At 36.5% G+C, this 24,056-nt stretch overlaps 1 protein-coding gene and 1 pseudogene across 9 annotated transcripts in view; both read right to left on the reverse strand.

The window, feature by feature from the left end:
- The window catches only part of LOC145978876 (uncharacterized), a 164,433-nt gene that overhangs the window by 72,652 nt on the left and 67,725 nt on the right, over positions 1–24,056 (reverse strand). For all 9 annotated transcript variants that reach the window (XM_083111783.1, XM_083111784.1, XM_083111786.1 and 6 more), the window contains 7 exons: positions 11,407–11,427; positions 7,920–7,943; positions 6,096–6,119; positions 5,832–5,856; positions 2,885–2,998; positions 1,570–1,683; positions 518–553 (listed from right to left, as the gene is read on the reverse strand). In XM_083111783.1, coding sequence (XP_082967909.1) covers positions 518–553; positions 1,570–1,683; positions 2,885–2,998; positions 5,832–5,856; positions 6,096–6,119; positions 7,920–7,943; positions 11,407–11,427 — 358 coding nt within the window. The remainder of the gene's footprint in view (positions 1–517; positions 554–1,569; positions 1,684–2,884; positions 2,999–5,831; positions 5,857–6,095; positions 6,120–7,919; positions 7,944–11,406; positions 11,428–24,056) is intronic.
- LOC145978855 (puff-specific protein Bx42 pseudogene) lies at positions 8,992–10,339 on the reverse strand (annotated as a pseudogene).

Below are 24,056 nucleotides of genomic sequence, written 5' to 3' on the forward strand. Positions count from 1 at the left end.
CAGAGAAACATAGACAAACACCAAAAGCTGTACACATTAATGTAAATACCAGTAGCGTCACCAAAAAAACGGCCGGTCTAATTATATTAATTAATAAACATATAACATAAAATGGATCTACATGTAGTAATGATCGCATCATTACAAACATTATAAAAATAAAATTAGTCTGCCATTATCTAGTTTTTGTTCTAATAATGTTTGGAGAGATCAGTTTATGTTACTGGTACAGGTATTACAATAGAGCCTAGGGAATGCTAATCCAACTGCTACTGATCCTAAGTCCTAAAATTCTATTCCCAATCAGCATGAAATAAAATGTAAGAACAGGCCACCTGATGACTATAGTTAACTGGTATCGTGAAATATAGATTTCAGAATATTGACCAAGAGCAGATAATGTAATACTTAAATTGCATATTCAAAAATGAAGTGATGTTAAATGCTGTGCCGATTAGATAATATACTTAATTTCCTTCGATATTCTGTTATACTATAAGTTATTTATATAGATTACCATGGTGTGTTCGTGACGGTCTCTTACGTCCAGTTCCTTTAAATATAAAAAAACATTTAAAGAATTGAAAAACTAAAAATATTTATTTCATAATATAGTACACTAGACATGAACTGTATAAAAGAGCCAAAAGGTAACTTTGACACTGAAACCTTTATGCAAAAATTACATTCAAAACAAAATAATTCATTGGTGATATTTGCAGCGACTTCGATAAAATTTCTGAAAATTGTTGTTTACTTGGGACGAGTAATAGTTAAAGTAAACTCCAAGTGATAAAAATGCCTCGAAAACTGCTGTCGTAATTTTTATTTTCTTAAAATTAGTCATTTCATGTTATGGTTGCTTAATTTTAATATTGTTACATCGCTGAGTTACAATAGTGACTATGAATTTATCATTAACATACCCAATGTAATACGATTAATGTACAGTGGGATCCATGAGTATTACCGTGCAAATTGTCCATAATTATTTTCATTAATTTTTCTCTTACATCCTATGTGTTTTAAGTGATGGATTTTTATGTATGCTGGTGCAGAAGCTGTCAACAGCTTTTCTGAGTTTTCTTTTAATTCTTGAAGTTATTATTGGATCAAATAAAGTGCACGAACATGGTGATGGACAATTTGCACGGTAATACTCGTGGATTCCACTGTACATATATCTCTCACTTCTTATATATTACGCTATTAAAGTTATGTAACCAGAAGTTCTTTAAAAATAGCTGGTAACACAATTTATTGGACGTCTTAGATATTCCACTCGGAAGTAATAATTGACATGCGGTATCCCCTTACAATAACTTATTGTAAGGTTGTAGAAATAGTATTTTCATTCAAAATTTTCTGTGCTCTAGTATAAACCCAACCTACTCGCTAAACATGCTGCTATCTCAAACATGACAGGATTTTTCGCTATATTTCTACGGTTATTAGAGCTACCTAAGTTTTTTTTTAAAGAAACGTTAACCCCTATCATTCGATTATTCGCTTTATAGAACCTAAAATGATTACTTGTTTTTCCAGACTAGATGTTTAAACGAAACTCACCACAAAATTGTATGCATTCGTACGCATAGTCGAACATACTGTCCCCGTCGCAACCCCCGCTGCTGACAACATTGCGACACTTTCCACTTCGGCAAGTCCAGCACATTGATCTCTCTGAAATGGAGTATATCACATTATTTCATGAAACATACTTGCACAAATACTACAAAACCGGCCTCAACATAAATATCAAATCAGTAAACATTTCGACATTTTCTCGAAATTACATTTTGACGCAGGTACCGGCAATGTAATTTAGTTTTGGGGAAGAATAGAATGCTATACATTGCTGATTCAGTTGTGTATTTATATGATATCCATATAGTGCTTTCACGGTGAAGTTGCTCGTCTAGCGGAGAATAGCGCGCCGGGCAGTGAGAGCGCGTCTGCCGGCATTTAGACTCATCTTGGCTCACCTTGGCACTGGACGCGTCAGTGTTTCAGTATCCAGATACAGATATCTGGTGTCCCTTTTGCACGTGTTTGTGAAGTGTTAGTGTTTTAGATTGGTTTGTCTTAGTTTACGTGTCACTGGTGCTTTTCTACAGTCTAAAATATAATGTCACACTATACGTACAACAACGAATTTTCATGAACGACTCATGCATCGTTAGGAATTATTGTAGGGAAGTTAGAATACGTTTCGCAGCAGAATTCCCAGATGCTTTTGTTTCATACAGAGACAGTGTTCGAAAACTTCTGAACAAATTTAGGGAAACAGGGTCTGTTCTTGATAAGAAGCGAAGGTTGAAACGGTGTGTGATTACTGAGGAGAAACTAGACGACGTTGGAGCACGATTGAAACATACTCCTCAAAAAATCCCTCCAGTACCTTTCACAAGAAACAGACAGTTCCATGGCGTCTGCGTGGCGAGCTACCAAGATTTTAAACCTGAAGCTACACATTAGAAAAATTGAAGAAAAATATAAGGAACTGAAGCAACTTCGGAAGAGGAACTGATACGTATTAGTGAAAATTTCCTATAAATATGCCGTAAATGTGTGGATGCAGGACGACAACATTTCTAACACCTCTTGTAAAAAGGTACGTGCTCATTTTAATTGTAACTGTCAATGTAATTGTACGAGCGCATTTCATTACACAGCTAGCCGTTCCAGTTACGCGGATGTTGCATCCAGTTTGCCGGCAGACACGCTCTTACTGCCCCGCGCGCTAGTCGCTGCTCCTCGGGCGACTTGACAGTGAAAAGCACTATATATTTAAGGGAATGCCTCCCCTCTCCCCTACAAAAAATGGTTAAATAATTGAGAATGAATTCATCCTGTACCATTGAAGAACATTGATGGTACTTACCGCATGAGTCACAGTGTACTATCCTCTTTGTATGATGGCGCCCTCTGCACGAACGTCTGTGAGTGAATTTAAGGGAACACTCCTCTCTTCTGCACACCCAACAGACCATTTTCCCTTCAATCACAAGAAGTAAAAAGTAAGTAGCGAATTAAGCTTATGCTTTGGGGGGCATTTGTGATTTCATTTCGGGATGTAGGATTTTTGGATATGTAAATTTGTATTTGTTACCAGTCCATACTCTTGCCTTGCACTTCTAAGTAACTTGGACATTGGTTCTTACGCAAGTCATTAAAACTCATGATAACATTAATACATAATTTATAAACGCTTAGTATAGGTATTTACATTCTAAGAAAGCCCTAACTCGTTTTAATGCGAACACATACGTTAAGGCACGATTTGTTTGAACAATAGTGCTCTCGTCAACCATTATACTGAAAACATTTCTTTAAGGGGGATAAAAACACCCCTGGCAGGGATTAAAATAATTTTCTCCTACCAGGGATAAAAAAAAAAATGTGAGGGAAGAATCCCCGACATCCCCCCCGTTAACTCGCACCCTGAGCCTTATGTCAATGTACGTACAGTCGCCAGCAATAGAAATGAGACACCTGTGAAATATTCGCTTCACTGCATGGCGTTAAGTGTGTTGCCTAACTATATTTTTTATTGTAATGAAGATAAATTCATAAAATACAGGGTGTACACAAAGTAATATCGCTATGCAAGCCACCGTACGCATTTGTAGCTTAAATGTAGTAAAAGAGCAACTGTGGACATTTTGTCTGGCAACAGTCAATAGCTGTTTCCTCACCCCGACGCGTGACAGCACCAGTGTTCAATATGGCGACTCCTCAGCAGAAATATTTTTGTGTTCTGCACTTTACGAAATGCAAATCAATCGTTACGGTTCAGCGGGCATTAAAACGTGAATTTGGAAGAATCCCACTTCGATAATTGAGACGCTAGATTGTACAGGCTGTTGTACCCATTAAGCCGGAGATGGTGACCAGAATGTGGAAGAACTCGGCTACCTGTTGGATGTGTGCTTTGTAACGAAAAGTGCCCATGTTGAGCACTTGTGCATGTGGAGTGCGTGTAGTAATTTGTACACTTATTCTTCCATCTCGTGCATGGGTTGTTATTGCATGCCGCATATAAAGGAAATTACACAAATTTAAAACTCCAATAATGTTTTGTGTACACCCGGTACATAAGAAGCAATAAGCATAAACATCCTGATCTTAAGACAGAAAATCACCTTAGTAAATATATGAGGGAATATTGTTTGTTTGAATTTTAGTTTTTAGTCCACTTTATGCACAGACAGGCTAATTGGGACTGTTCCTACAGCTTAAAGTGGGATTCAAACCACTGTGAACCTCCACCGGGACCTCTTGATTACAAAGCGACGGCGTTACCACTAAGCCATGGGGGAGGGAACATAGTACAAAGACCCTTGCCTTAAGGGCCTCTCTGATGACGTAGTAGTGGTAAGGGTTGTTGCTTTTTAATGAAGGTGTCCCGGGTTCGACACCCAGTGGAGACACATGGTAGTTTAGATTCAACTTTAAACTTTAGGTCCAGTCACGATTAGCCTTTCTGTGTATCAAGTGGAATTTAAAACAAACTCAAACAAAGCTATTATCTTAAGATAGAAGATCATTTATTTATTTAACAACTTCAACAAAAAATCTAAATACAGCGTTTGCCATTTTGCATTGGAATGTATAACGGTAGAAAAATAACAACAAAAATAACAACATAAACAAAAATTACATCCCATAATGAACCTTACATATGTTTGTACAACAGCCTTTTAAAACGTGCCTCATTTTCAAAAATGTCTATTTGGCATGTTAACTTATTGAATTGGCTGGGTAGTCTCTAGAGCAGAGAACGCTGGATGTGGCATTACCTTGGCTTCTGGATAGCGAAAAGTCGATTTTTTTTTTGTTGTGCGAGATTATACTCGAAAGGGATTTTCCTGAAGAAGGCTGTCACTTCTGAGGGTACTATTAACTATTTTATGTAGGAATACATGGTGTGGCAGTTTATGTCTCTCGTGAGGTGGTTGGATATTTGGATGGAATTCGGCAAAGAACAATGGCCAGGAGGAAATTTAAAACAGAATTTAGTCTATCTAAATTTGAAGGGCATGCCATAGACCAGATCGGAGAAACAGTATTCAATTTTAGGTGAAACGAAAGATTTGTAAAAAGGGCTGAGAATCCTTGAAGAATACTTAAGGGAACATAAGCATCAGATTGCCTTAAAACGAAAGATCACCTAGTGAAATACATGAGGGAAAATAACCAACTCCCTTGCCTTAAAATGGAACTTCATCTGTTGTTGTTGAATTGGTGTTTTAAGTCCACTTTATGCACTGTAAGGCTAATCGGGACAGGACCTACAGTTTAAAGTGGGATCCGAACCACTGGTGCCTCCACCGGGTATCGAACCCGGGACCCCTTGGTTACAACGCGGCGACGCACCACTGCGCCACCGAGGAGGCCCACGAACTTCATCTGAAACATATGCATAACTTTGATATATGATGGAATATCAGCTGTACAATACATGAGGAAAGATAAGCACAAACCCAAATAAGGATACATATTTACTAAAAGTAAAAACCGAAGTACAGTATTTTCATACCCAGTAACGTAAAACAAATTATAATCAGAGTACTAATTCCCTCATACATAATCATTGTGATGAAGAAGGATTAACTATATTAATATTTAATTGATTTCTAATATTTTTGTTAATAGTGTGAGCAATACATAAAATATTAACGTCATGATTTGAACAAAGATCAACTGGTTATATTCTTAGTACGTGCACACATCAAAAACTTTTGACAATATTTTATTGGTGTTTCCCCTACTAACAAAATGCGAAACATAATTGTATCACATATTACTAATGATTTTGTTTGACTTACTTCGATAATGTCTTCGAACTTTGTGCTAATATGAACGAAAGAAAAATATTGTTATAAACTTAAACTCGAATATCAGAACGAAATAAATCTCGCACCTTTTGTTTAAATTATAAATATGTTCAGTTATGATACAAATGAATATAACTCTTTCTCTCTCTATCACCTATTATATTTTTTCATATTAATGTAGGTTAAAAGTAATATAAGTAATTCAGATATAGATAAATTTTTAAATACCTATCATATATTTTTATATATACTTACATAACTTGCCGACTCATGATGTGACTGAAAGAAACACATTTCAAATGTTAAGTGATGTCTAATAATTATGGAACGGATATATATGTAAATGTATATCTGCACATGATGCTAAAATAAATGTTATTTTGTATTATTTTTGCCAATCGTGGTATGTGGACTCAATATGGTACTTTCATGTTTCCATATTTTTACATATATTAGCTTTCAGAACATTTTTACATACAATTTCCACATTTGAAATATTTTCCACACATATTCAACAGTCTTGCTATTACTTCATTTTCTTTTCTGGTTTCAAATACCAAACGTTTTTCATTCATTAGTATTCCTTCATTTATGTTAATACTATTAATGATTCAATCAACTTAAAATCATTTGACAGAATATTAGAATTACTGAAATGAGCCATAGGGTAATTTGGGATAATCCCGACATTTGGCTAATTCCGACACTTGTAAGCTTGCTGTACTCACGTGAGGAACGCGAAGAAAGCAGCGCGTCAGTTGGAGCTCAGACATAGAAGCTTATGGAATGTCTTACTTGTAACTCCACCATTCTTCCTAAACTTGCATTTTACATGCAATGACCTTTCTTTTTGCAAACTGAACATATCGAATATCTTGCTGGACACTGTCCAGGATCATGTCTTCTGCAACATCTATCACATTCTTCCATGTTTTTATAACTTCTATCCTGAGGATTAACGAAGTCCTTTTTCTGTGCTTGCGAGGACTGGAAACCTGGTTTAAATTTCTGTGTCCCAGCAAATGCAACTACATTAGGACTACATTCCTTTTCACGATAACATTTGTGTTTCCCGTTCAATTAATTCCATTTGAAGCACAGCATCTTGACATTTTGCTGGAGTCAATGTAGGCTCAGACAGTAATTTATTTGTAATGGACTCAGACCGAACACCTACAATTATTTGCTCTACAATGGCTTCCTGTAAGTATTGGCCAAAATTACACTTAAGTTCTTGTTGCTTAACACGTACCATAAATTGTGTTTCATTCTCGCCACTTTCCTGCATGCACTGTCTGAACATGAAACGTTCCACATATTTGTTTATTCTCTGGCCATAATGTTTAAGCACATTGTCCTTGAGAGTCGAATACGTTTGCCGTTCGACTGGTTCAGATGCAAGGATAGTTTTCAACACTTTGAAAGTTTCAGACCCTATAACTGCAATCAGTAAAGGCTTCGTTAACATCATGAGCCAAGCAAGACTGTTCAAACCTCGTTAAATAATCTTCTATTTCTTCCGAATCTGGCCGGAACTCAGAGAATAAATTCAAACCGAACATATTCATAATTGCGGACAACTAAATATCACAATATCGTAGGCACAATTCGTATCATACCGATTTAAACTTTCCCTTGTACAATTATTGTAAATAATACACAAACCATACAATCTTGGTTTCTTACCGTAGAAATTGATCAAGTCGACAAAATTTCTCTTTGCATAAACCTATTCTGGAACAATGATCGTCGCGTACTTTTCGTGACGTCTTCATCCATACTTCTTCTTACAAAGAATCACCAAGAATATCCTGTACGACTGCGCGATAGATGTAAGCCTTGTTGTTGTGTGTCTAATTTCTTATCTAAACGTACACAAGACATACAAAAATACGTAGGTTCAAATTAAACAACATAACTTCAATGCCTGAAAGCCATTCACGTACATCTTACACACTGTTACTATGACAACCAATCAACAACATACGATAAAATACAAAAGTAGGTTAAAAATAATATAAATAATTTAGATGTAGATAAATTTTTAAATACCTATCACATAATTTTATATATACTTACATAACTTGCCGACTCATGATGTGACTGAAAGAAACACATTTCAAATGTTAAGTGATGTCTAAATATTATGCAACGGATCTATATGTAAATCTAACACATGATGCTAAAATAAATGTTATTTTGTATTATTTTTGCCAATCGTGGTATATACCCAATATGGTACTTTCATGTTTCCATATTTTTACATATATTAGCTTTCAGAAAATTTTTACATACAATTTCCACATTTGAAACGTTTTCCACACATATTCAACAGTCTTGATATTACTTTATTTTCTTTTCTCGTGTAAATACCAAAGGTTTTTCATTCATCTGTATTTCTTCATTTGTGTTGCTACTATTAATGATTCAATCAACTTAACAGAATATTAGAATTACTCAAATGAGCAATAGGGTACTTTGGGGTAATCCGATATTTGGGTAATTCCGACACTTGTAAGCTTGCAATACTAACTCACGTGAAGAACGCAAAGAAAGCAGCGCGTCAGTTGGAGCTCAGACATAGAAGCTTGTGGAATGTCCCCAAAGTAGATCTTTGAAACGGTGCTTGTATTTGCGGAGATCGGCGTGTAAGAACCAGGTAAGTTGCCTATGAACACCATTAAAACATAAGTCTCATGTAAAATCGAGAATGTAATTGCTAAGCTTTAGATTCGTAGAAGTGAAATGGATGAAATGAGTCAGTGCCTCTGCCTTGTATCTTATCAGGGTGCAATATGTCGAAAGCAAACTTTCCCTGCAGTGTTTCCAACTAAAGGTTTTAATTGCTAAATACACCTATGTCGTTTCGAGGTACTTCCGACATGCAAATTGGGGCAATTTCGACACCTCTACCATTTTGCATTTGTCAATGCTACAATGATACAACAAAGAGTAATACTGTATCAATAAGCTCAAAACTGTCTATACATTGTTTTGTAGGGAGATGCCTGGAAGCCATTCATGTACATCTTTCACACTATTACTATGACAACCAATCAACAACATACTATAAAATACAAATTCTTGTTCTTCCTCTTATCATGCTTCTATCATCTCCTCCTGGAGTCTCTTTTTTGTTTTAAGTGCTGGTCTAACCATATCTATCTGGAGGTCTCCTAAGCCTATTCGATCTTCTGATTGGTGCATACCCAGCGTCTGTGTTTGGTTGGTTTTCGTTATCTCTTCTTCTCCCTGCATCCTTAGGTCTCTTGCTAGCTCTTTTATCTAGACTCAAGACCTGGTCCAGACTGAAAGGATCGTCTTCATCTCTCTCAAACTGAACAGGTCCGCTGCGTGCTGCTTCACGATCCGTGGCACTGAATTCCTTGTCTGGGACAAATTTGTTTGTTTTCATTATTTTCTCCTAATCATCTCCATACACATCCTTGTCCAGATCTCTTGATGGTCTGTAAATATGTTGGCCCAGAGCTCCTGCATCCCTCCAAGGTTTATCATACATGATGTACTTTTCGTCATCTCCATATCCACTGTCCATCCTCTTTGATTGGTTGAACAGCCTCTGGTCAAACTTAGTGTCTTCACTGCCCATTCTCTTAGCTGGCATTTCAAGGGTAATCTGTTCACTAATGTCCCTCTCCCTGTCTCTCTGAAGCTTCGATCTTTTATCATGAGCAGCTCTGGCCAAATTTCATTCTCGCTGTCTATCTTTATGTCTCTTATATCGCAGTTGGTTCATCAACCTTATCTGCCATTGACTGTGTTCGAATTCCTGCTGTCTCTTCTCTCGCCTTCTGAGCCAACTGCCTCAGATGCTCTTCTTTCTTCTCCTTTTCCTTCTATCCAAGTTTCTTCTCCAGCTGCGCTCTCAAACCTTCACTTTCCGGTATTTTAGTATTAATATCTGCGTTATCATTTCATCCAGACCCTGTATTTGTGAACACTGTGTTACACTGTGCTAACAAGTTCCTCCAACCTGGATGAATACTGTCGAGCCATGAACGTCCAATCAACGGATAACGCAGTTCTTCTTCACACAATATAACCGGTAATTTATACAATACATCATTCAATGATAAATCAATGAAAGCTTGGTCTTTCAACTTCAACGTATTATTATTCACACCTCGTAACTTTAGTGTAGAGAATTGTGTTCGCCGATGAGGAAACAATTTTTTGGAAGACTTGTTATTGAACAGCGTAACTTTAGATCCAGCATCTAGTTAACATTGTACACTTCGCTTATCAATACACAGATCAACTACGCACGGTTCTGCTGACGCAAGAACATTAGTGCGATCTACAACTTGTGTTCTTGGCTTGGAGCTAACTCTCCTTGCTTTTGAACGAGTGAGCTTAGCATCTTCTACTTGTGAATTCACAACCACAGAAATCAATTGAGAAGATTCTCGTACGTTCTCCAATGAAAATGAAAAGCAACTCGAGGAAAGATTAGATGCTATTGGATTTGGTCTCACCATAAAGGATTTACGACACCTAGCTTTTCCCTACACTCAAAAGAACAAGCTTCAGCACCGTTTCAATAAAACATCTCAGATGGCGAGGTATGATTGGGTGTACTCTTTCCTAATCAGGCATCCATCTGTGACTGTGAGGAAAGCTGAAGCGTTGTCTTTGAAGAGTTGTCTCTTGAAGCGTTGTCTTTTGCCAGAGCTAGAGGTCTAAACAAACGGCAGTTTACAATTAGTATATTTTTTTTGTTGTACTGCTTACCCATACACAACATGGAAAAATCATGCAGTGGTGTTGAGAAAAGCAACAATTTTAGTTGATGTTCATGTAACCTTCCATAATGTATCTACTCTTTTAAATAGTACGTTAATAAAGCATCAAGCCTACAATTCTAAGTTTTTCTCACATTACCAACCTTAATCTATTACATTGTATGTGATTGTCATTAATCCTTTTGATACTTATATTCGATGTTGTAGAATAGATGTATATGCTTTTAATTCCTAAATATAGAGGGTGTCGGAATTCCCCATACAAAGTGTCGGGATTCCCCAACAAGTTGGGGCAATGCCGACACTATGTAGACTTCAATTTCAATTTTTTTATCTTTCTCTCTAATTAAGATAGAGACATGTCAAGTGTACCGTCCCGAAGAGGAATGTCTAATGATTCCTACTGCTTACATTAATTTCAATAGTTTGACATATAAGGACCCCAGATGCTATTATATGCTTAGCATGTCGGGTTTGGTTTTGGTTTGATTTGCCGTTTTTAGTCCACTTTGTGCACAGTAAGGCTAATCGGGACTGGACCTACAGTTTAAAGTGGGATTCGAACCACTATGTGCCTCCTCCGGGTATCGAACCCGGGACCCCTTAATTACAAGGCAACGACGCTACCACTGCGCCATCGGGGAGGCCCCTTAGCATGTCGAGATTACCCCAAATTACCCTATATGTAAAACAATATTTGTAACTCGTTTTTTCATAATACTCTTTCTGATTAAAATAAATATGCCATAATATATATTTAGATTTGTTATAAAGTCCTAGGTATCAGTTTCATAAGTACTTACATAACACCCCTTTTCGCGGTGCTAAAAATACAGAAATGTCGTATCTTCATTAATCTCTATTAACTATACACTTTATGCAATAAAAAAGTAAATATAGAAGATGACACTAAATAATATATATTTAGCCACATACTCAACAGTGTAACTGGGGCACCTAACTTTGCGGGGGGGGGGTTACAGGGGCAGAACTAGAAACCCCAAGTCCCAGGAGGTTAACAAAAATGGCCTGAACTTGCAAAATTTAATAAACCTGGAAATGTGTATGAGGTAAGTGCCCCTTTACCCACAAGTTACGCCATATATATATATATATATATATATATATATATATATATATATAAAGAAATTCCTCCTTAGAAACTTAATCTGTGCAGAAAAAATATTTTCATAATTTTCTAACCTTGCAATAGTTGTGCGAACATAATAATCTAATCTGTTCTGGTTGCCAATGCCTTTTTTGTTGTTATAAGTTAATTTGTAATTGTATATTAATTTTCTTACCGATCGAAATTAAACTAATAGTAGCGTAAGTTTATTGTTTCTAAGTAATACTTTGTAGGTATGCATTTGTATCCTTTTTTTTATCAATTGAATATCAGTTTTTGACATATTTTGACAATTTTTTGTCGATGTTTTAGCGTTTAGCGATGTTTTAGTAAAATTTTCAATTTACCTCTTTTTTCCCACCTCATACTTGTAGGTATATCACGATCTTACGTGATATAACTTAACCTATTCATTTTTTTATTACGTGCTAAACTACACGAGAGCCTCTACGTGTTTGACCTACTTTTGTAGTAGTGTAGGTGGACCGGTTGACAAACTTCAAGTGAGGTTCAGTGTTGCCAACCCACCCCAAGAAAATTTCACCATGGTGATATTTTACAGGCGAAGCTAACCTACCAATAGGAGTTGGCAACACTGACTAGTTGCTTCACAAACCTCTTGTTTTGATTTTTTTAAACATATGCTATTTCACAGGCGAGGCTAACCTACAAGTTACAAGTTGACTGCGTAACCTTCTATAAGATGATAAGTATGCAGTAAGATGAAGAAGACGCCAACTGGCAATAGCGGTGTTAATGCTTCCCCCTCTCTGTAGGTCCAGCCCCGTGGAAGAGGGGGACCAAAATTTTGAACTTACGGCTGAAAAAAAAATGTTTTCTATTACATGTTTCGTTCGAGGCAAATCCATAGGTAGATATTGTTAAATAAATATTAATATTGTAAATATATATATATATATATATATATATATATATATACTTATTGTATTTAGTTTTTCGGTATCGAAAAAAGCGACTGTCATATCGTATTTGAAAAAAAATTACGCTATGCCTGTGGACATCTAGAAAAACGACAATTTCGCTCCTTCTCTCTGCGTGTGCTATCAACGTTGACAGAATGACAGATATTCAACAAATAGGTAGGCCACGATCTTACGTGATATAACTTAACCTATCCTTTTTTCTTACGATTTTTTTTTTACGATCTTCAGTGATATAACTTAACCTATTATTTTTTTATTTGCGCACCGACATTGGACTCCGCGTTTGTTTTAATATTTCAGTCGAGAATAATAGAGAACATGAAGACGATACCTGTGGAAATATTTCTAGTGTTTGCTACTAGATGTCACCACCAATTGCCAAGGGGCAAAATTTTTTTTTGGACTATTTTTTTCCCTTAACCTAAGCAAATGACATAATAGAATAATAATTAGTTGAGGTAGTAAAAGCAGCATTATTAGCGGTGGTGCAGTTGCGGTATTGTGGTATTTTTAATCGAAATTTCTCTTTTGGCTAAAAATCTCGGTCATGTGGCAACACTGCGTGGACGCATAAAAGAACAATTATACACGACCTCTCTCGGTCCTCCTCCGTAGCCGTGCGTGTTAAGGCGTTCACTCGTTCTTGACATCATGCATGTGCTATAGGTTCGAACCCGGTTGTGGTCGATAGTTTTTCAGTGTGAATAATGGCCCCTTACTTTAGCTCGTGTTCCTGGTCTGCAGGCTGGTGAGATAGTTTGACGGGTTTGTTGTTTCACTGTCTAAATATCGATCACTACGGAGGAGTGACCTCCCCCTGTCCCCGGGGGTCCTCCCTGTCCCTGGGCTCGTGTCCCCGGGGTCCTATCCCTGTCCCCGGACTCGTGTTCCCGGTTAAGTTAGGTTAAGTTGTGTAATGTCTATGTCCATGTCTCTGTCTTTGTAGGTTTTTTTTTTGTCCTGTGGGACAAAAATTCGAGATATTTGCAATTTAACGCTGCACTTGGAAAAAATTTTCGATTGATGAAAAATTGGTTCCATGACGACCTATGTTCATTTTGGTATGGGAGGACAGAGGATACCGAGACTCGACCGACACACTAAACCCGACCTCTCTACGCCTACTCTACGTCACCAAAAAAAAAAAAAATCGACAAGGGGAGATTTTTCGATAACTCTCACTGTTTCCAAGGTACTTGGGTGTTTTTGATAGACGACAACGACGGAGTCATCAATGAGTAAACATCTGTGAACTCGGTGAACAAGTCAACTTTTTTCAGTACGTCAATATTTTTTTTTCTTATTTCTTAGTGAATGGGTTAGGTGACTTGCAACGACGAAGGCCTTCTAGCAACACGTACTTAGCTTATGCCGGCGTAATTCGCTAAAATATGTCTTTAACTATTGTCATTTAGGAACCGCCTCAGTCCTGTTGTTAATTTGGAAAAGGTAATTGATCCAAAAATAACAATGGGGAGGGCAATTAAAGGTTCCAAATGACAATAGTTAGAGTTTATCCAATCTAGTAAAGTGTGGATTGGTTGAAATCTCCAAGGCGTATTTTGCATTTTTTTTTCAAATATGAACACGTTAAAACTGAACTGGGCTAATAATTTCTTAATTGCAATTATTTTTCCAAAAAAACTTCTGCAACACAGAAATGTTGTAGTTAGTTAGTTAGTGTGTCTCACTGCTACACGGAAAATCCTACAGGAGTTTTATTTTTCTTGGAAGTCTGAGATTCACCGAACCCCCATATAGTACTAATTATCTTCATCGTTGCGATAAAAAAAAACATAAGTATTTGAGTTGTGAATAGAAGAGCCAGAAAATCGCATGTCACGGCATTTGATGTTATCTGTAACAAAAAAAAAAGCATGAGGATCATGTCGGAAATAAACTTGTAAAGATCGAGGCTTGCAGCATGAAGCTTCGAGGATGGCAGTTTCTAACTAGCTCCGTATTAACCAACTAATTATTTTGCCTTCTTAAACTTGAAGATTTAGAAACAAAAGCCTTCTATCTCTCAATTTTGTACTAATCACACAGCTGGAAGCTTGCGTGTATCACTCTCACTGTTTATTCAGATTTTGACCTTAACTATTGATCATGCATTTTTATTGCCATGTCAACACAAAATATATATTTTCTCTTGGATTAATTTTTAACTATGATAATGAAAATTTAAGAAAGAGTAGAGAGAAAGAGAGAAAGAGAAAGAATACCATAACAAATAGCTTCTAACATTTTAAGATATATCCTACCATATTCTACATATTCAACGAATTCATTTGATTACAATGCAACAACGTTTTATTATTACATCATATGTTTCAATATTTTCATAGTCATCCAAACATTTGACAAAACATTTTTTTTTAGTTACGAAGATAGGAAGAGAAAAAAAGTAGTTGAATAATTTCGAGAAGTATTTCTTAATAGGGGACAGTGTTTTAATTTTTTTTATTTCTTTCTTTCGTGTAACCACTATGTTATCGATAGGAACAAGGCAAGACCAACATTACCACTATGTTATTATATTGAAGGGGATTTTCCATTATCAATTGTGTTCACACACAAAACTTAGTACCTGTCTGTTTCCATACCTAGATCAAAAGATTCGAACCCCTTCTAACTTATTTAATTATTTACGCTTGTGCTTGTATTTGCTCTCTTCGGGTTTAAAAAAGCCTGGAGAGTTAGTTAGTTGGTTGTTTCCCACTGCACTATTTCAAGTTTTGAATAATCACATGTTAGTTATAAAAAACGCATCATTGACATCCTGTCTGATCATATATGTGTTTGGGCTGAGGCTCCGTATCTACCTGCAACATTTCTTTTCTTCTTTTTCTTGTTATCTGCTTTCTATATTGAACATTAGAAACAACACATTCCCATTAACAATATTTCATGTTATGCAAAAACATTTAAGTTTATACACCATCAGAAGTGGGATTGCAACAACGTTACCACTACGTCATCCGACATAAGTCAGGATCGGTATTGTTATATTTTTATTGCTCAGGTCATTTCATTTTTTAATATGTATAGCTATAGTGAACATACTAACTTAAGCCCTCAGACTCGTAAACCAACAAATATACACCTCTGTTAACTGCCTTGTATTTGGGGAGGGGGTAGCTGTTGGTGCAATACACTTTGAAGTTTTGTTTTCTAAGTGCCACACATCAATTTCATCATAATTATCATTATTCATCCTCATCGTTGCCATTAGCTAAAATTGCCTCTTCTTTTTTACAAATTTTCGTACTGATATCGCCTTAACAGATTAACATAAATCGTCTGAAGTTTGAACTCGTGACACCTCCCAATACAGTTGCAAGCTTATTTGTGATTGTTCCCCTCAATCATTCAAAGTACCTCACTTTTCATATTCAAATACACACAAGTGAAAAAAGTTCGTATCACATTAGAGTCATTCCATGCCAAATCAACACAGATATGTGTAATTTTTAACCTGACCATCTCCGATTTTTATGAAATTTGGGGAGTTGAAACTATGCATAGAACTTAGTAACTATGAAAATTTTTAGTCTCGTGCGTCTTGTAATTGTAAAGTTATACAAGGTCAAAGTTTGCAGAAATTGCCCTTTTTGAGCCCGCTTAGCTATACTAAATCTGTTGTAACTCCGCCCCTATTCTGCCTAGGAAGCTCAAATAAAGCTTATTGTACAGTGAATTGAAAAAGCTTTCCAGTGATATATAACAAGCCCACCTTTGGATAAAAATATAATTTTGTCATGTGACCTTGACTTTTGACCTTGAATATCTCAAAACATGTCATCACCAAAAATCGTGAAAAAAATGTATTTGGTCCCTCATACCATACTCTAAAACATACCAAAAAATCATTCTGGGACTGCAATGGGATCAGAAGATACAAAATAATATGTGTAACTATGTGACTGATAAAAGCCCCATTACATGAACTATGAATAGTCAAATGTCCCTTAACACTCCCTACAAAATGTGAAGGAGTCATCCTGGGTATAATGGTCATGAAAGAAATAGGTTAGGCACAGCCTAGCCGTGTGTGTCAAGCGCAGATCCGGCATATTGTTGACCGCCATATTGAATTCAAGGCAAAAATTTCAAAGGAAAGGGGGTGATGTGATATATCAAATCAGGCTAGAATTTCACGAGAAATGAAGTGACGAAGGTTTATCCAACATATATTTAACCAGCAAAAATTTATTACTGCATGCTTGTAATCATTTTCTCCTTTTCGAGGTGTTAAAAACAAAGCATTGGAATGCTCCTAATGTGTTAGGAACTCATCGAGATCACGCTGACATCTTAGGAGAGAAAGATGTATACGCACCATTGCATATGATTTTAATCAGCTACATTCGCCAAATAGTTGAATAGTGAAGAATATTGGGAAAAGTATCTCAAACAATTACGTGACACTTCCTTCGGAATGAAAAATTCTTCACTGACGAGGCAAATTTTTATGTTCACGGTGAAGTTATTAAAAATAATATGCAATACCTGTGATTTGCTCAGTCGAATGGTTGTTGCTGGTAAGCTAATTATGTGGTATAATATATGGCGAACGGAAATGGTTGGTCCATATTCAACAACGGAACCTTAAATGGTGAGGGCTACTTGGATTTATTAAGTGAACAGGTTTTTTCACCCTTGCTTACGGGATATGGCACTTTTCGAAAGTTTTGAAACAGGACAGAGTGTGACCACACTATGTGGACATTTTCGCAATTTCTTCATGGTAATTTTCTAGGTAGATTGATGGGCACACGGGGATCTATTAAAAGGCCTGCACATTCCCCAGATCTAACATCTTAGGAGGACGTTTACCTTCAGAAACATTTGAAGAGAATGGTGCATGCACTAAAAGTCCCTGATATTGACCATCTGAGAGAAGGCATAGTTGCTGCTTGCGATGTTGTTGCACATGCTACATTACCAAATGTTCTATGCGAGTGTGAGAGATGTCAACGAGTGTGCTCACAGGAACATTGACAACATTATAATGTGCATATATCGTAAGTGAAAGATATGTGTATAACTTTTTGCTGGCGTAAGATACGTTGGAAAATCCTTAGTCACTTCATTTCTCGTGAAATTCTAGCCTCATTTGATATATCACATCACTTCCTTTCCTTTGAAATTTTTGCGTTGAATTCAATATGGCGGTCAACAATATGCCGGATCTGCGCTTGACACACACGGCTAGGGATCTCCCTGTGTCTAACCTATTTCTTTCATGACCAATTATACCCAGGATAACTCCTTCACATTTTATAGGGGGTGTTAAGGAATATTTGACTCTTCATAGTTCATGTAATGGGGCTTTTATCAGTCACATAGTTACACATATTATTTTGTATCTTCTGATCCCATTGTAGTCCCAGAATGATTTTTTGGTATGTTTTAGAGTATGGCATGAGGGACCAAATATATTTTTTTCACGATTTTTGGTGATGACATGTTTTGAGATATTCAAGGTCAAAAGTCAAGGTCACATGACAAAATTATATTTTTATCCAAAGGTGGGCTTGTTAAATATCACTGGAAAGCTTGTTCAATTCACTGTACAATAAGCTTTATTTGAGCTTCCTAGGCAAAATAGAGGCGGAGTTACAGCAGATTTAGTATAGCTAAGCGGGCTCAAAAAGGGCAATTTATGCTAACTTTGACCTTGAATAATTTAACAATTACAAGACGCACGAAACTAAAAAAATTTTATACTTACTAAGTTCTATGCATAGTTTCAACTCCCCAAATTTCATGAAAATCGGAGATGGTCAGGTCAAAGGCTGTGTTGATTTCGCATGGAATGACTCATTAGTGATTTTAAATTGTATTCTTGGGGCCACTTTCTAACATTGTTGCCTGATATTAACACTCTGCTATGCTTAATAAAAAGAAAACATCCATTCATTGCCAGATTGTACACTTGTATAGGTCGAGGTTCATAAGCCTCGTCCATCTCATTCCAGGGACTGCATATTTTGTATACAGTTTATAGTGGAATCACAACACAGGTTGTTAAGAATATCGTCGGTAAATATGAGAATTCTTGCTGTGAAATTTCTATGCTGTTTAACCTAATAGAATTCGAATCCCTGATAGAGCCAAGTACTGAGCTTTAGCATTCCATATTAGCAAAACCTTTATACGTACGTATTTATAACCTCAATTTACTAACGAGGAAATCCCTCTTAGCCAACCAATTAGCACATTTATATGACCTTCTATAGAAGAAGAGGACATGACATTTCCGAGCCGGTATTATTGATGTGACATTCTTAACAGGTTAATGCACATATATAGCTGTAAGTGTATCAATCTTTATGCAAACACTTAGGAATATTTGGAATGCAAACAATTCTTGTGACAAAACAAATAATTAGGAAATTCTTTTTAACCAAACAATCAACACAAATTTCTCTTTTTTATAGAGAAAAAGGAAGAGCATAACATTCCCGAGACAGTATTATTGATGTAGCATTCTTAACAAATCAATGCCTTAATGTTTACACACACATACATAAGCGCATCAATCCCTACACAACCACACACACACATATACAAGAATATTTGGAATGGAAAGAATTCTCAGAAAATTCCCCTTAGCCAAGCAAATCACCAGTTACATGACCCTCTCTCTCTCTCTCTCTCTCTCTCTCTCTTTTCTCTATAAAAAAAGAAGGTCATGACATATCCAAGCTAGTATTACTGACGTGACATTCTTAACAGGTCGACGTCACATATACACACACGCACGCACACTCGGGGAATGTTTGGAATGTAAAACTATTGATTTTGTCTGAGTAAAAACAACTAGGTTACATGGGAATTCTTGCCAACATTTCTGTGTTGCAGAAGTTTTTTTTGGAAAAATAATTGCAATTAAGAAATTATTAGCCCAGTTCAGTTTTAACGTGTTCATATTTGAAAAAAAAATGCAAAATACGCCTTGGAGATTTCAACCAATCCACACTTTACTAGATTGGATAAACTCTAACTATTGTCATTTGGAACCTTTAATTGCCCTCCCCATTGTTATTTTTGGATCAATTACCTTTTCCAAATTAACAACAGGACTGAGGCGGTTCCTAAATGACAATAGTTAAAGACATATTTTAGCGAATTACGCCGGCATAAGCTAAGTACGTGTTGCTAGAAGGCCTTCGTCGTTGCAAGTCACCTAACCCATTCACTAAGAAATAAGAAAAAAAAATATTGACGTACTGAAAAAAGTTGACTTGTTCACCGAGTTCACAGATGTTTACTCATTGATGACTCCGTCGTTGTCGTCTACCAAAAACACCCAAGTACCTTGGAAACAGTGAGAGTTATCGAAAAATCTCCCCTTGTCGATTTTTTTTTTTTTTTGGTGACGTAGAGTAGGCGTAGAGAGGTCGGGTTTAGTGTGTCGGTCGAGTCTCGGTATCCTCTGTCCTCCCATACCAAAATAAACATAGGTCGTCATGGAACCAATTTTTCACCAATCGAAAATTTTTTCCAAGTGCAGCGTTAAATTGCAAATATCTCGAATTTTTGTCCCATAGGACAAAAAAAAACCTACAAAGACAGAGACATGGACATTACACATAGACTTTAGACAACTTAACCTAACTTAACCGGGAACACGAGCCCGGGGACAGGGGTAGGACTCCCTGGAACACGAGCCCAGGGACAGGGAGGACCCCCGGGGACAGGGGGGGTCACTCCTCCGTAGCGATGATCGATATTTAGACAGTGAAACAACAAACCCGTCAAACTATCTCACTTAAATCCCAGCCTGCAGACCAGGAACACGAGCTAAAGTAAGGGGCCATTATTCACACTGAAAAACTATCGACCACAACCGGGTTCGAACCTATAGCACATGCATGATGTCAAGAACGAGTGAACGCATTAACACGCACGGCTACGGAGGAGGACCGAGAGAGGTCGTGTATAATTGTTCTTTTATGCGTCCACGCAGTGTTGCCACATGACCGAGATTTTTAGCCAAAAGAGAAATTTCGATTAAAAATACCACAATACCGCAACTGCACCACCGCTAATAATGCTGCTTTTACTACCTCAACTAATTATTATTCTATTATGTCATTTGCTTAGGTTAAGGGAAAAAAATAGTCCAAAAAAAAATTTTGCCCCTTGGCAATTGGTGGTGACATCTAGTAGCAAACACTAGAAATATTTCCACAGGTATCGTCTTCATGTTCTCTATTATTCTCGACTGAAATATTAAAACAAACGCGGAGTCCAATGTCGGTGCGCAAATAAAAAAATAATAGGTTAAGTTATATCACTGAAGATCGTAAAAAAAAAATCGTAAGAAAAAAGGATAGGTTAAGTTATATCACGTAAGATCGTGGCCTACCTATTTGTTGAATATCTGTCATTCTGTCAACGTTGATAGCACACGCAGAGAGAAGGAGCGAAATTGTCGTTTTTCTAGATGTCCACAGGCATAGCGTAATTTTTATTCAAATACGATATGACAGTCGCTTTTTTCGATACCGAAAAACTAAATACAATAAGTATATATATATATATATATATATATATATATATATATATATTTACAATATTAATATTTATTTAACAATATCTACCTATGGATTTGCCTCGAACGAAACATGTAATAGAAAACATTTTTTTTCAGCCGTAAGTTCAAAATTTTGGTCCCCCTCTTCCACGGGGCTGGACCTACAGAGAGGGGGAAGCATTAACACCGCTATTGCCAGTTGGCGTCTTCTTCATCTTACTGCATACTTATCATCTTATAGAAGGTTACGCAGTCAACTTGTAACTTGTAGGTTAGCCTCGCCTGTGAAATAGCATATGTTTAAAAAAATCAAAACAAGAGGTTTGTGAAGCAACTAGTCAGTGTTGCCAACTCCTATTGGTAGGTTAGCTTCGCCTGTAAAATATCACCATGGTGAAATTTTCTTGGGGTGGGTTGGCAACACTGAACCTCACTTGAAGTTTGTCAACCGGTCCACCTACACTACTACAAAAGTAGGTCAAACACGTAGAGGCTCTCGTGTAGATTAGCACGTAATAAAAAAAATGAATAGGTTAAGTTATATCACGTAAGATCGTGATATACCTACAAGTATGAGGTGGGAAAAAAGAGGTAAATTGAAAATTTTACTAAAACATCGCTAAACGCTAAAACATCGACAAAAAATTGTCAAAATATGTCAAAAACTGATATTCAATTGATAAAAAAAGGATACAAATGCATACCTACAAAGTATTACTTAGAAACAATAAACTTACACTACTACTAATTTATTAGTTATCTATGCAATGAGGTCTCACCATCATCGTTCACCCCCTACCCAATTGTGATTTTGATGCCTTTATCTGTGTTTTGTTAATTTCCATTACTTTGTTGGTTACAATTAAAGCTTTTAGTTTTATTATTTTAAAAATATTCCAAGTAAAGCAAAATATTATTTTGGATTTGCATGAAATAAGAAAATCAAAGATAGAATTGAATGAGAACAACAAATTACCCCATGTAATTTTCTTTGACCTTTAGAGATTTCAGTCCGAAGGGACTTGTCGCTTGCCGCTCGGACTGGGCCGTTATCCTAATGCGTTGCATCGCGTTGCTCCTGTCTGTTCGCGCATACGCGGTGAATGTCTTGCTTTAGACTGAAGGTTCTCCTGTGGCGTGTTACTTGTCACTTGCCGTTTCGGTGTGAAATAACCATGTCGCTTGTGGCTTCGGTTCAAATTCTCCCTTAAACTTTTAGCAGCAAAGTTGTCCTTTTATTTGGAAAAAGCAAAGAGGAAAGAAAAGTGATAGACAAGGAAGAAATATGTGATAAGAAAATGAAAGAAATGAATAAAAGAGAAATAGAAGAGAAGAATAGGAGAAAATAAAGTAGAAAGAAATAAAGAAGAAAGAGAATAAAATATGAAAAACGAGAATGGAGGAATATTAAAGAAGAAGGTTAAGAGAAAAATGGAAGAAAACCCAAATAAAAACAGAAGGAAATAAAGAAAAAAACAGAAGGAGGGAACAAATTAGAAGGAGAGAGAGCCTTCCTGAAGTGTTTCAAACAATCTAGGTGGAAAGAAACAAAAATATTTTGATAATATTTGGATGTTCTTTAAAATTATGAACTGATGCATATATCTACATAAACAATGATGCAAACAGAAATCATTTAAATGAAATGGAAAAATGGAGTAGTGGAAATATGTCGTCACCTTTAATCAAGGTGTCCTGGATTCGATACCACGGTGGAGACATTTGGAACCTACATTAAACTGTAGTCTAGTACCGCTCAGCTTATCTATGCATAAAATGGGATTAAAACAAAAACTCGAAAGAGTGAAAGAAGGAAGTAAATTAAAAGAAGGAAGAAATGTGGAAGAAAGATAGGGAAGAAAGAGAAAATAAATTTGAAGTCTGATCTCTGTTTAAGTTGCAGGGTTGGAAACCTGAACACGACATTTGATATTATCAACGTATCTATCCTTTGAAATAGTAAACCATTTTTAGTTATTTAATGATAGCATTATATAAGTATTATTATGTTTCCAATTTAAGCAATACAATTATCATTGGATAGAAAATGATCATGCAGAACTTATTTTAGTTACAATCGTTTACTCAGAGATATGTGTAATGATTTTGCTTAAGTAATTCGTATGAAACTGGACGTAAACAAAGGGTGGTTTATGATGGCAAGTGCTCGGCGCTATCTGAGATTACTTGTGGCGTTCCGCAAGGAAGTGTACTCGGCCCTTTATTATTTTCTTTATACATTAATGACCTACCAAATATCTTGAAACACTGCCGTTATCACCTGTATGCCGATGACCTCCAGTTGTACTATTCTGCACCCCCAGTAATGTTAAACGATGGTATTTCCAAGGTTAATGAAGATATAGAGAGGATTGTTAACTGGTCGCTAGACAATGGCATGTATATTAACCCTAATAAAACACAAGCAATTTTGATTGCTTCCGATAAACTGAAACGTTACGTAGATCTTAACATTCTGCCTTCCATTCTTGTAGATTCGACTCACACCGGAAATTCAAACCCTTCAATGTGCAACGTGCCACCATTCGTAACTCCAGGGTATGGAGATCCGAATTGGCAACACACCGCTCCTTGCTCCGGCTGGTCAGTTGGGAGCACCAGTTCTCACCCAGGGTTCAGGATTAAGACGATCCACCCTTCCTCCAGGAAGGAAACCACCGAATTGCGACACGTGATAGTAAATACAATTTAAAATACTTTATAATTAAAATGTCCAAAATCTTTAATCACAAATCGCGCCCGTACATACTGATTCGCACAAGTTAAAAGTTATAATTTGTTGGATCATGCACGCTCGCAGGCAATGATAAG

This window comes from Lepisma saccharinum, chromosome 25 (genome assembly GCF_977018435.1).
Source record: "Lepisma saccharinum chromosome 25, izLepSacc3.1, whole genome shotgun sequence".
Lineage (NCBI taxonomy): Eukaryota > Metazoa > Arthropoda > Insecta > Zygentoma > Lepismatidae > Lepisma > Lepisma saccharinum.